This window comes from Barbatula barbatula (assembly GCF_947034865.1).
Source record: "Barbatula barbatula genome assembly, chromosome: 5".
In the NCBI taxonomy this organism is placed as follows: domain Eukaryota; kingdom Metazoa; phylum Chordata; class Actinopteri; order Cypriniformes; family Nemacheilidae; genus Barbatula; species Barbatula barbatula.
In genome coordinates, this window is record NC_136769.1 from 10,240,667 (window position 1) to 10,255,638 (window position 14,972).

General features: G+C 38.7%; 1 protein-coding gene across 1 annotated transcript in view; it reads right to left on the reverse strand.

Annotated features, from left to right (window-relative positions):
• Positions 1-14,972, reverse strand: part of xylt1 (xylosyltransferase I) — a 47,893-nt gene that overhangs the window by 17,617 nt on the left and 15,304 nt on the right. Inside the window, exons 2-4 of the mRNA XM_079455728.1 lie at positions 8,087-8,603; positions 3,951-4,123; positions 2,600-2,802 (exon numbers count right to left, since the gene is read on the reverse strand). Coding sequence (XP_079311854.1) covers positions 2,600-2,802; positions 3,951-4,123; positions 8,087-8,603 — 893 coding nt within the window. The remainder of the gene's footprint in view (positions 1-2,599; positions 2,803-3,950; positions 4,124-8,086; positions 8,604-14,972) is intronic.

Consider the following 14,972-nt stretch of genomic DNA (forward strand, 5'->3'; position numbering starts at 1 on the left):
TCGTATTGATGCTTCAAACACAGCAAATATTGTGGTTATTTGTAAAGAATGCTTTCATTAACCTTTGTTAATCGTAGAGCCTATTTTTTGCGATATTCCAAAAGTCTGTGGGAAAAAAAGCATAGGCTTTCAGTCGATGGAGCCAGTGCGGCACTAACTTTTGGGTTGGCCTATAAAAAAACCAATGCCTGCACCAGTCTTTACATACTGATATCGAATAAGAATTTCAGTTTGTCCTTTGACTAATGAATCACAATTAAAATATGAATGTAGGGAGGTGGGAATAGAGTTTGTAACCATTTTGGCTCATTAGGCTTATGACAAATACCGATATATTTAAATTATAGGTATTACATTGAATTCAGTACATTTGGATAAAATTCGTAGTAAACCTTTTTTATACTGGGATTTATTACTTTAATCTGTTATCAGCCCTAACATTGTATTTTCTCTTTTTCAGAGTTAAATCCAAGTAACTCCTGGGAATGTAGCCCTGGTTGGAAACCACTAATTTAGAGAAAAACAAGCTTTGGGCAACACAATATAAAAATTCACTTCCTTACCTACTTTCTCAACAAATTTTCCCCACCATTTATAAATCTCAACAGAGATCACAACACGCTTCCTCTCTGCCGACCCAATAGATAGTGGACTGAGAAATAACTGTACATCACACCGACCAGAAAAGCCACATCAGACTCTATAATAGACCTATTTGTTGTTTTAGAGAAATTGTGTTTCCGAACAGCATAATATAAACGATAGCAACTACATAACTGCGCTATCTTGCACACACACATAAACATACCGATAGGCTGCTTGCAGCTCGCACCTGAACCCAACTGAACGCTAGAGATGAAAAGAATCATTTTATTTTTCTTTGATGTTCTGCTTTAAAGGGGCTTTAGCGTACAGCTAACTTCCCTCTCCGGTCTGGAGGTGTGGTGTGCGACGGAGTGATATAGAGGCAGGATTAACCTTGAACGGCAGCGTGGGACAGGCCAGAATTCATCACACGCTCGTATCGATCGCTAACACCCTGATTTCTGAGTGCTGCAGAAAATGACATGGCCGTAATATTGATTGTAGCCGAGGGGAGGGGGAGAGGGTGAGCAGGGCTGCTCAGTCTCTCATCCTGCGGTCATTATGCATTGAAGAGTTATGTGCATTAAAGACATTTATCATTATAATTTAAATCTTCAGACGCAGTTCGGCTTAGGGATAGTAAAACTACGCAGGAGTTTCATGTATTGAAATAATACCTAAGCCGTTTAGAAGCAGGTAAAGTAAAAAGTATTCAAATATTATAACTTTTTTTTATCTGTATGGTCAACATTTTTAACTGTTATGCAACTTGTTATTGACAATTTAAATTATACATTTTTTGCTAGAATAATATACTAATTCTGTATATTCTGAAAATATTTTGTAATACTGTGGTTCTGTAAATATTCTAAATATTTATACTTGTGCTATCAATCGATTAAAACAATTAATATGGTTACTGTGATTAATCACGATTAATCGCAAATAACATTAATGCTTTTAAATAAACTTTTTCATTCTAATAATTTCACATTCAATCTCCAAACTAATGTAGAAACAAGAGATTTTATAAATGAAAGCCAACATTTTAATACGGGCAATTAAAGTGAATTGATTCCCTAGTTTCTTTTGTTCTTTGATTAACATTAGTGACAGGAGTCACAACAGCAGGTTTAAGAACGCGGCCCCTTTAAGAGCTGCCGCTCTATGCAGATCTGACGGCCTATGTTGATGCCCTTTCCCATTTTGATGCCAAACAACACGTTGAAATCTGTGCTTACGAAAATGCTAGACAATTTATACTCTTTAATACATTTTAATAAATGTTAAAACATTTTATCTATTTCTATCTAAATATGCCGTGGGTCCTCTTACATGGAATCCACTGTTGTTTCTACAGTAACCCTAAATGGAAAATACGTCACTCCTTCAGCAACGATGCAAAACCGTGACATCTTAGTCCTATGTCAGCCACCCTAGTTCTTCGAAAGGGAGGGGGAAGAGCGAGTTGTTGGTTGCAATTTGCAACCCCACCACTAGATGCTGCTAAATTTCATATGCTGGACCTTTTAATTGTGGTGAAAACGAATCAATTACGTAAACATTTGTAACTCTTAAATTGACATAAATATAAACAACAAGCCTCTATCTAATTTCAGAGCCTCGCCACGTTCAATAACTTCACGTCCTTGTTTTGATTCGTCAATATTAAAAAGAATTAATTCTGTATAAACAAGAGTGCAATCTTCACAAGATGCTTAAACGTATTCCCTTAACAGCCGATGAACCGTCAAGCTTGTCGACACCCAATAAAACAGCCAATGGTGATCTCAATTACCCATAATCCCCAGCTAAACTAAATTGTGACATTGTTTGGAACTAATCTCCCAGCACCCCACAGCTAGATGCTAGTCAGGTGTTAACTCAATTGTTCTTTCTGCCGACCAATAAACCTGAATCGTTCCTTAGAGAAAGCAAACAAACCGAGCAATACAAACGACATCAGCAGTATAATCAATCATGAGCGGACCAATGGGACACGTTGATCATTTACCTGATTGGATAATCGGCAGCGCTGAGGTTGATGAAAAAATCCCACTTCCAGTCCCGCATGGCCAACAGGTCCTTCATGCTCTGCAGGTACATGGTGAGAAGGCTGGCCCCGCCCCATATCGTAGACATGCGCCATGATGTGACCCGGACGTTGGGGTACTTGTCGGCCAGAGCCACCATCTGCCTGTGCAGGTAGTTGGATCGCTACGGTGTGAAAATAAAACATAAATTACATTTTAGTAATCAAATTAAATTACATTTTAGTAAACATTTGTCTATAACACTGAAATCACGAAACTTAAAATATGTAACTTTTATAAATATTTTACAATGAATTAAAAGCATAAAACGAATGTTTCATTATTTGTTTAATAAAATGATGCAAGATGCATTCACCATCAAATAACGTCAATCCGTCTTCCATGCATTTGAAATATTAAAATATTGATATGTATTATTAAGTAATTGTTTATAACTGTATGTCGCTTCAGATCATTATCTACTTTTTCGTTTTATACCTGCCCGTGAAGCACTTTGCATACCACAGTCATGCATACTTGACCCAAAACCAAAGTCTCTCATGTTGTTAAACGATGCCCGAATACATTTTTTTGGGTCAACTAGCCCTTTAATTTTTCTTGTGTTCTCTGTGTTACTCTACCTCACCTTTAACTCGTCTCTTTTCCTCTGGTCTTTACTTAATGGAGTCATAAAGCTCGTCTCTATGATGATGGACTGATTGAAAAGCGTCTCTTTATCCTGCTCTTTGAAATTACAAGACAGAATACTCGCCCCACTCATTCCTGCCATAAATTCAAGTGCCTCATTACGTGTATTTTTGAATACGTGTAATTAGGGTGGGGGTGCAACGTTGTGTGTGTGTGTGTGTGTGTGTGTGTGAACAAACAGCCTTTCATGTTCACACTCTATCTCTTGCCAAGCTATGAGAATAAACTGTGTGAAAGACGCTGAAGTATAGCTCTGTAATAATCCTCCATTGGGCTTTTGAAACGGCTTATTGAATGAGTGTAGGGGTTTGGAGCCCACTATTAACCCAGCATCCTCCTCCTCTCTTTCCTTTCCCATCCCCCACAATTCCCTTTCAGCTGCCTGTGTACATTTTCTGTACATTTACATGTGAATTTATGGATACGACATGAGAAATGCTGGATGGCAGAGAATAAAATATGAGAATTATATGTTCACTTAAAATGCTGTAAATATTTATCCTCTTGTGCCTACAAACTATAATGGAAAGACATTAAATAAATTCTTGAATGCTACTTTGTTGAATGTAAATAATGCTATTGAAGGAAAGAAAGAAGAATATTGTGTGTGTGTTGAAGACGTACCTGGTCCACATGGATGTAATAGAAATGGGACGTGTGGTATATGGCCTTGAATAGCCGCTGCACTTGGCGAGAGGCCCGTCCATGCACCACTAATATGAAGGCTATCCGCACCGGTACAGCTGGAACTGTTTCCATAGAGTCTTCCTCCCACTGCACATTCATATTTACTTTGCCTGCGCACACACACATATCAGAAACATTAGCCAAAATGGACTTGTGTCCAAATTAGCCAAGTCTAGACATAAAATATATTTAGGCATGGGGTCAGTTACACTCTCGCTAAGTACCTCACTAGACACCGACCCCTTCTCTTTTGAATCTCATAAGGGTACATTATAACTGCTTCTGTTTCAGAACATTGAAGGTAACTTTTGCAATATAGTTTTCTGTTTAATTTGGCAGACTTTACAGTTTGATTGCACACAAACCTTCAAAGGCAACAACCGAAGATTCATGATTATTTTCCTCCCTTTAAAAAAAAAGTTTATTAATTTTGCCCTCCTAAATGCTTGAACATATGGTCTGTTGAGTACTATTATTTGCATTAAGCATTTTCTGTCTACTGTCCATGACCCCATTAGAACAGACCTGCAACCCATTACTGGGTCACAACCCACCAGTTAAAGGTTTCGTTGAGCCAAAAATAAATCGTCATTATTTATTCACCACCAGGTCGTTCAAACCGTGTATGACTTTCTGTCTGCTGTGGAATGCCTACGAAGATATTTTGAGAAATATCTCAGTGGTTGTGTCTATTCAATAGAAGTCAATGGAGGCCAATGTTGATTGGTAACCACCATTCTTCGAAATATCTTCTTTTGTGTTCTGCGGTAGAAAAAAGTCACAAGTTTGAAAATAATCAAATGCATTTTGGGTGCACTATCCCTTTAAAAATTACAGGGAAACAAACACACCGACAGTATCTTCATTGGTCTCAAATGAAACAGAAAACATTAGCAACACTTGAACTGCGCCGAGGGTATCTCTCTTCCTCTGCGACACCGCAATGATCCACTACATGATCACCTTCTGGTCTATAAGTGTTTCACTGATACCATCGCAACAATGCCTGATATAAGACACCGTCCCAGTTTTCCTTCAGACATACATTCAGCGCTCACAAATAGCTCGGAGGAGACCACAAGGGCTGAGCCACGGTCATTTGTGGCTTTCTAAAAATGCCCACAGAATAAATACGTGGTGGACTGCCTCTCTCTCTCTCGATGTCATAGTATAGCCTGCCACTTCTAAAGAAGGGCAAGCTGAATTACTCATTACAGGCTAGCAGGTTAATTTTAAATGCTTGTATGAAATTACACTGAAGGCACTATGTTTTGGCTCAAGGCCATGCCGACTGAAGCCATGGGCCACGGAGGGGGTAATGACTATAATCTGAGAACCCGGTCTGTCGTAGCGGTCCTTAACTGCACTGGTCTCCAAGACCTTTTCATAGAGCCTGGACAAGGACAGCTCCTGGCCCTCAGCTGACTCTGGTTGGGTGGAGGAAGGGCAAGGGTCCTTTAATAAATACAATTACAGAACAGTAGCCCTCATGTGTCATCTGTGTTTAGCAGGGGGATTTACCACTCCATTCTTGTGATTTCTTGGGTTCTTGATAAAATACTGGCTCTGGTATATTTATCACCACATACTCCTTCATGCCTAGGCCTGCGCAGAATCTACCCACAGAGAGCCAAAAAAATCTCTGGAGGCTCTTCAGAATTCAAACAGCCGTTATTCACAAAAGAATTAAATAGCAACAGCACAGACGTTATTTAAGATTATTAAAGAAATGTTCAATGTTAAATCAAATATGAGTTAATGTTGTTCATAAATATTAGATAGCAAAAATCACATTTGAACATTGTCATGTTGTCTTATTGAATTTTAATCTTAACTTGAGCCTTCTCTAAAAATGTTAAATGGATCCAATTCATGTTCAGAAAATGTTTTCAATAATAATTAATAGTATTGTCAAGAACTATGCAATTGACCCATATCAGTATGGGAATTGGATGATAGTTGTTTGTTAAAATCTGTATTGGCCAAAAAAATTATATCGGTGCATCCCTTCTTAAAAGGGAAAATACAAATTAATAAAAATAACAACCATTTCATTCTTTCATTACCCTGAAGAAAGTGTCACATACACTTTTTAAATAACATGACAGAATATATATTTTTGGGTGAACTATCCCTTTAATTTGCACAACTAAAAACCATTCATCCGTGTCTAAATGAATTCCAAACTTGAAATATTATTCATTCAGAATATTATCCAAATGTTAACGAAGGGTTAACCAAGGGATGCTGACAAAATCATGTATTTTTCCCCGTTCAATAAAATTTGAGCTGTATTTGCCTGTTATCTTCCCCCCAAAAAAACAGCTGGCTAGGGTGTTACCAAGATGGCCGCCAAACGAAATTCCATGCCATACAGGGACTTTGACTGTACTCTCAGCTCTGTTTAACACATTTTAACAAATTTAAATACATTCCAAACATTCCCTCCCACAATCAACTGAGGAACGTGAAGAAAAAGCCCTGAACAGATTCCTTGTGGGTCTACTTATGACCGACAGCCTGGGCCACGTTTGTACCTCATTTATCCAACAATGTTCATCAAAAAACAGCTGTTTACTTCAAATGTATTTTGCCACCATGCTAATTGGCATCACTGGGGCAAACCGCTCACATGTTTGCCATCAAAGACGCCGTCTGTTACTGTACCATGCAATTACAGCTTATAAATACATACAAACAGCATCCATGTGGCAGAGCTCCTCTACTGTACATTCTGGAAATAGAAGCGTCCCGCTCTGTTCCACAATCACCCCCCCACTCTCTCCGCATATCCCAGACTCATGTCTCTGTGGTGATGTCCCTGTCATATCTGTCAAAACCCATTCTGGTTTCCGGAAGCTTCTCTGGTCTGAGACTCGGCGCCCTGAGCAGATCTGTCACTGTTCTATTTGAGCGCATCCATAGGCCTGATTTGTGTGCAGGCGACTGAGCGCTGCATAATTGCGTGAATATGTTTTCTCTAGTCAGCTATGTGAGATTGAAAGGGAAATAAAACACCGTACAGCAATTACATCCGTCTAACCTCGTGCGGAAATCCAGAATCTCATTTCCAGCCTGTCTGCAATTGTAATTACAAGCGCTGTGAATGTCTGTTGCCAGACTCTTAATATGCTACTTCCATAAATTTATAAAGACAGGATGGCAATTAATTCAGGAAAACCATCATTATTTTCACCATTATTTATCTTTAATTCCAATAAATCTCAACTAACGTTCCCCGTAATGTCAGCAGGTTGGGAACTATAATCGGCTGTGAGGCTGTTTCTGTACTAAAGCCAGAATTACCAATAATCTGTTTGGATTTTCTTTTTATTTAGGTGAGAAAATTACTAATTGCGACGACACATTGAATTATAGTGCTCATTTTTGATGCAAGATAAATGCAAATACATTTTCTATCGCAATCCTTGTTATCCAAATAATTTGCTTACTTATATCTTTCAATATTAAACTATATTTTATTATTTAAAAAAAGTTTTTATTAAATATATCACACCTGTTTAATCTTACTGGCTGAGTTTCCAACATGTGACCTGTTTGGATGCTTTAAAATCGTAAATTTATGCTAAAGTTAAATTTCAGCGACTGAACTACTTACAGACCCATTGTTCATTCATTTATATACAAAGGGTTCAGTTGAACCTTGAATTGTGGTCAAATCTATAGAATTATAATTATAAAAAATATTTGTATATTTATAAATTATAAAACAATTATAAATATAATTTTAGTTACTTTTTGTTCAAAATATCATAGTAATTTTGTAGTATTGTGTAGCGTTATATCAAATCGTGCATAGTTACACTCCAATCAAAAGAGCAAAAGGTGGCAAACTGGCCCAAAATAAAACAATAAAAAAATAAACATCGCCAGCTTGTGTCAGGTAATATATAACATTTCGAGTGACATGACATAACATTATTTATACAAGGACACATCTCATACCACTAACTCCTACCACAATCAGATTTATTCTAATAGAAACTGCACTGTTGAGGTTTCATAACATTGAGTTAACATCAAGCGTGCAGTGTAAAAAGAGTCTAACTCACCCTCTAAGGGGCAATAACGGGTGACCTTCTCAGGCATGAGTTGCCGTTCTTTGTGGCGGCAATAAACCTCAGCTATCTTCTGCCGGCACTCCTTGGTCTTAGCACGGGAAAGGGCGGAGATTGCCTCCTTGCCGCTGATCTCGCATTTGGGTGGCTGGTCGTACTTGATGTCAACGGTGGGCGTGGCTGATCTCTTAGTCTGTTGCAGGTGGTGTCGGTGCTGCTGGGATTGTTCCGGCCGGAGGGTGGGATTGGCTTTCTGATGACGATCTGACCGTGTCTGATTGTAAATACCCTTGTTTTGGGAATACTGAATGACCTCATTGGAGTGCTTTCTTTGCGGGACATGGGCTTTCGGAAGCATGCCTTGTTTGTGCTTGCCGGGCACATGTCTCTGCGTCTGGGAACGAGCCCCAAAGTTGCTGTTGTCTATATTTTCAAAGTCTTTAGGAACGGAATTCTCGTTGTTGCTGTCCACGCGGACTTTCTCCTTGGGCCGGTGAGAGTAATAGCCGTCCTAGAAGATGAAGACAAAACATTAGACGCTGCTGCTGAAACAATGTCACACCTGTTCAGATAACAAAATGTGTAAACGGTCATCTTTTTCTGAGTATCCTGCCTAGCCTTGTCTGCTAGTCTTTATATTGCAAATACAAATTTGTATTACTTTATGCATTTATCACATGTCAATTCTGAAAAAATACACTCCTGACCACAGCATGCAATAGATCGTGGCCGTGAGCCCTTATCTAATGCAGCCACACCAAAAGACCTTCTATTTTCCCCATCTCATTCTGTTCCCCAATTACAGTACCAGTCTTGAAAGGACACAAAACAGCAGAAGAAAGAGGGAGTGCGAAATAGCAAAAAAAACAGTAATAGAGAGGGAAACAGACACAAACAAACAGAGAAAAAATAAAATCACAGCGAGGAAGTAAAAAGAGGCACTGATGCAATTCTCATTTCCTCACCATTACGGTGCAATTTGTCTACAGCGCATTTATTGTAGCTCGCTCGCGAGACGGCTGAGTGTATTATTTGCCGGGGAAAACTTTAGGAGACAAATCCCTCTCACGTCACTGGCACTTTGGACCTCTGAAGGCACCCGTTTAGAGCTGACTCCACTCCAGTCTGCTGCGCCTCCTCCAGGAGCTTTCAGGAGGAAATTACAGGGCCCCGGATTAATAGCCTAGGCGACCACAGGAGGTAAGTTAGGATGCTGGGGAGAAGACTATCGATCGCTTGCAAAAATCTGTCATTTCCCAAGGTGTGCTAGTAGTCCTGCTCTGCACCGCTGAGCACCCCGGCAGACACAGACCTTCTCTCCTCCATCTCGAGGGGGGGAGGCTCCCTCGCTCTTGCATCATCCATCACTGGAAGGGTGGGAGTCACTCGCTCATTTATCAAGCACACTTTTATCTGCTGCTTTTTCCGCCCCTCAGATGGGATAGAACATCGGGGGCCACACACACACAATGATACAGTCAAGGAATACTAAAATAAAGTACTATACCATAAAGACTGTTGGTTTATAGACAATTTAATATCAATTACATCAGGATGTTTTTTTTATTTTATTGTGCATTGCTTTTATACTAGGCTCATGTATATCTGTTAAAATTTTACATTGCAGTGTGTATTGCTGTTCATGAAGTGGAAATTTATTTAAAGCCCCCCTTGGGGTGAAAATGTCTTTAATGTTGTTTAATATGTTTATGTTGTGCTTTTAACACAAACCATCTGCACATTTATAAGTTTAAACCATTGCTGACTTTTTTCTCCATAAAACTGCAGTTCACCAAAGACAGTTTAAAAAATGTGGTTTGAATCTGCCCCAGTTAATTACGTCATAAACCAGTCCCGTCATCAACTAATTTGACCCCTTTGGATCAGCAGTTTGAATTATAAATATGCAAAGATGGCAGTGCACTGCTGTGTCAGCTCTCAGTTTCACTTGCATTTTAGCAGTGTCTGAACTGCCGAGTGCGATTGAATGGAGGCGGGCCTAGTTTGCCTATTCGTGTATCTGCACATCTGAAGTATAGAGTTACATTCAAGCTATTTTAAGACATAATTCTTACAAGAAAAACATTAGTTTTAAGGGATCAAATTATCAACCACAGGGGGGACTTAAAAAAATTCAAGAATTTAATTTCTTAGTAAATAATTTATAAGCAAATAAAAGGTGAGTCGCCTAAATGAATGGCTGCCAAACTAATAACATTTAACATAAATATAATGTTTTTATTATTTAATATAATAATATAATTTAGCTGGTTATGGTTCAACTGGCCCTTATCAGATGCGTTTCTTCATTTATATGAGCTGCTAATAAAATACAGCCAGAAAGAGCACAACAGACTGAGCAGAACAGTGTGACCTGCCTATCTCTACCAAAGCAGATGAATCTTTAGCCATTTTCAAGAAATTGCACTTATTTCAGGTCCTTATTCTATTCTGGTGGATTTAGTTTTCTTTATTAAAAAGCACTGGTACTGTGTTAAACAAACTGGGACCAGTTACACAGCACTTAAATGTCCAATGTGTATTTTTTGGAGGATCTATTGAAAGAAATGCAATATAATATACAATTACTATGTCTTCAGACTTCCATAATGAAGCGTTATGTTTTTAGAATGAGCTATTTCTATCTTCATACACCGTGGGTCCCCTTACATGGAATTCGCCATATCTACAGTAGCCTTATATGGACAAACTGGTCTACAGAGCATGTTTTCGTAAAAACATTCTTTCCTTCGGCAAATAAACAAGATGACATCTTAGGTCTGTGTCAGCCACCCTAGTGCTTCGAAAGGGAGAGCAGTGGAGTGAGCTGTTGGTTGCAATTCGCAACTGCACTGCTAGATGCCGCTAAATTTCATAAATGGACCTTTGAACATTGTCGCTCTTTTTGTTCACTGGATGCTTATATTGTTTTCCTTACTTGTAAGTCGCTTTCAATAAAAACAGTGTCCGTTAAATGATTAAATGTAAACACAGAATTGGGTCTAGAAAATCTGACCCAAAATGTGGTGCAATAGCCAAAAACATCAGTCTGGATTTGCGTGGTTGCAGAGGTCATGCTGGATGAATTTATAAACAAATTCTCCACCTCATGCTACCAAAACATATATGACTAAATTCCTTGTCCATCCCCATAAACCATGTTCTGGATATCACATGTTCTACATGTTTCAGTCAGACATGCAGAGATGTAAGCGAAGACTCAGTGAAAGAGCAGTGAGGAACAGTGCAACACTGGAATGCCGCTTTGCTCGTTCTCCCGAAGCGTCACATCAGAGACTGTTTGACAACTATAGTTATATGTAACCGTACACCTTAATGGTTCAAATGAATAAGCGTTTGGGTGGGGAGTGCCCACATGAAACATAAAACCAAAAAACACTCCCTTAATCTGCCCTAATTTTTCCTCTGTCTGCACAGTCTAGAATACATTGACTACTACATAGAAATAATAAGATGTTCAAAAAATGTCTGGATCCAAGCCGACATGTATCATGCAGTGGTAGAGACGGGAGCTCAGGACATGAGTGTGTGTGAACCAAATAACACTAGGAGGGAATGGAGTACTGTTCGTCAACTATTAGGGAAGTCATAAATACTTCAGCTTTGGATGTGTCATGGCTGCTGATCTGAAGATACAGACATTAGGGAATATTACTTGATTGGGTCTGGAGAAGCACAAGGTTTGTAGAGGAGGAACAGTGTGGGTCAGATGAGAAATGTACGTGTGGGCAGGTGCACGTATGAATATAGATGTAGAAAATGCTTGTATGTTCAGTGGTTAAACTCACGACGACGGGATGGAAACACAAACATCTGACCAAACATAATTAGATTTTTCTGATAAATAGGATCGTGTTATTGCACTGCTAGCGGCCAAACCAATTTTACAAATGATCTACTCTGCCTTTAAGGTCTGGTGCCACCAACTGAATAACGTGGTAGCACCAGTGCCACTTCTCTCAAATGTTAGTCTAGAGCCCTATTTATATCATTTCTGTTTGTTTCTCCTAGCATAAGGTTGCATCACCAGGGTTGCAGGGGTCACCTTCCTAAAGGCTACCCTCTGCCTGACCTCTCTCCCTGGGTGGCTGAACAGGGTCACTGCTGGATGACTCATGTAAATCTTCTACGGGATGGGGTTGGAGTGATGGTCACATACAGACTACACACAGAAGATGAGCTTGTAACTGATTATGCTATGCAGAATGGGCACTGAAACTCAACTGTGACCTTTCCTACCACAGAGAGGAGCGCCATCAATCACTGGGACTCTCAACAGGCTACTCAATCAAAGTGAACCGACACCAGTGATCCGCATCCGAAACACGTTCACACAGACTGTGTGTGAATCTTAATAAAAGCACAGAGTTGACCGTTGAATAGAGATCTAACTCTCAGAGACCCAAAGTACTAGACCTTTTGCTTGAAGCTGCAATTCATATCTTTTGCCTCTCCATGGCCATCTCTGTTCGAAACATAAAATTGCAGGTTAGGTACTTGTGTTACACGTGTTAACGTCAAAATAACATTTTCCATGAAATCCGAACTTACAGCTTAAGTTGTAAATCATCATAATAACCTTACCATTGTAAATCTGGCGAATGCAATGGGCTAATGTTAACACTGATTGTTTATGTACTTGGTTTATGGTTGTTTTGTTTATTTAAACAAATAAGAGCATTAACAATAGACTTCATGCAATTAAAGTTATAAATGTTCCCCATAGTAACCGTTTCCGTCAACGTAAACATACACAAAAACATTACCACAATCAAATGGTAATAATAATAATAATTAAGATTAAAAAATAAATACAAATACAAAATGGTAAATACACTTTAAATAATGCATCCATTATTATTATTTAAATGAACAATATAATTGGAGGAAAAAAATAATTAAAATGGATTGCAGCTAATTGTATACGCCTACTAGTAAAAATACAATAATAATCTTACAAATACTGAAAACTTTTATTATGAGGGGCAGAAGCGGGTCTGGAGAAATTGATGGATATTTTGAGGGAAAACTGCATTACTTTTAAAATATATATTTAAAGTAGTTTAATAGTAGTAGTACCATTCCAAACATCCCCAAGCTGTGTGGATCCTCAGGATCACAGGGCAACTGTACACTTGGCCCAAAAACCTTTTAGCCATGGTGTGTCCCAGGATTTTCTCCTTACTCCTAGGGGGATTTTTTTCAATATGCTATTGTCACCTTGTAATCTCCTGCTGGAGGTGGAGGCCATGCTGAACTGCACTGAATTAAAATTGATCTGGATATTAGACAGATTGAGTGAAAATTTCCTCCGGGCTTTGATCACCTCTAAAATGGAACAGCTGCTCTTCACAATAAATCAAATACTAAAGGCTGACAGACAAAGAACAGAAAAGAGAGCATGTCGCATAACATGGCTGCCTTTTAAAACAGCACAACCACAAAATAAGTAATTCACTGTTATCAAACAAGATCCACAGCTACTTGACTATATTTACTCGGTGTTTCACTAACGTGTGATCCAGTCTTATGAAGGGGATGGTCTGGAAGCCGTTCTCCTTGCGGCTCTGAGTGGGCTGCTTGGAAAATTGTGAAAAGTGCTTCCACTGGAGGTGACAAATAAGCCCAGCTCTGTCCCCCCCGGGCAGGGAAGAACAGGCACGCATGAGAAACTCAGCAGACTATAAGAGCTACAACACCTTCTACACGGGCAGCGTGAGTCAATGGAGCTGCGGGTGCACTGGAAAAAGAATGATGCATTAGAGAAGATGGTTTTAGCAGAGAGGGTAAAAAAGAGGACAAGAGAGACAAATACAAGAGAATGGGAAAGACAAAGGAGGTGGAAAGAGATGAGAAAGAATGTTCTACTTTGGTTGAGTTAGGACAGTCAACTAGTGGACAAATAAAATGACAACCTATGTGAATGCCTATTAAGAAGGGTATCCTCTAACCCTGCACATAAACTGCTTCAAAATGACAAACCGAACCCACCATCAGTCCCTTAAAAAGCCCTTACAAAGACAATGTAGGTGCTTTCAATCTATTAAAAAAGAATAATCTGATTAATCACACATATTTGTATAATTTTACCTTAAATAAATGTTACATTTCATCTCCAAATGAATGTATAAACAGATTTATTTTATCATTCATCATTTTATGAATGAACGCAAACATTCTGATATTAGTACTGCAACTAATGTCTCCATTAAATTGATTATATTTTGTATTTATTTTAACCTTAATTATAGCCATTCAATAGTATAATTGAGACCTATCATGGATTGAGACCTATCATGGAAGGAAAAATGAAGTTCTAGAACACTTTACAGTCTTTAATGCTAATTTCTGAATTAAATACAGAAGAATTCTGATTAAAGCCACAAAACATTGAATTTCTTCTTTCCTTTTGTTCTTTGATAAACATTAATGACAGCAGTCACAGTATCAGGTTTAAGAATGCGGGCCCCTTTAAAAGCTGACGCTCAAGGCAGATATGTCGTCTCTCTCATTTTCAAAACTTTTGCATTCATTTAACATTTTATTTAATATGTTGAAGTCTGCGCTTATGAAAATGCTAGACAACACAGGCTTCTGGAATAATCTTTTTTGTACATTCAAGCTCGAAAGAGAGCTTAATACGGGTGCACTGTCTGACAGAGATTCAATGACGCAGGCTTTAGTCCGTGACTGTATACACCAGACTGGACCGCTGTCATGTTGCACAAAGTCCCACAGCTAGAATCTGTCTATCTACACTAAAAGTTTCAAATCGCACTTAAATGGTTTAAATGCCTTTACATATGAGCGTAATTTTATAATGTAAGCTAGACAAAGGATGACAAATCAAACAGATGCA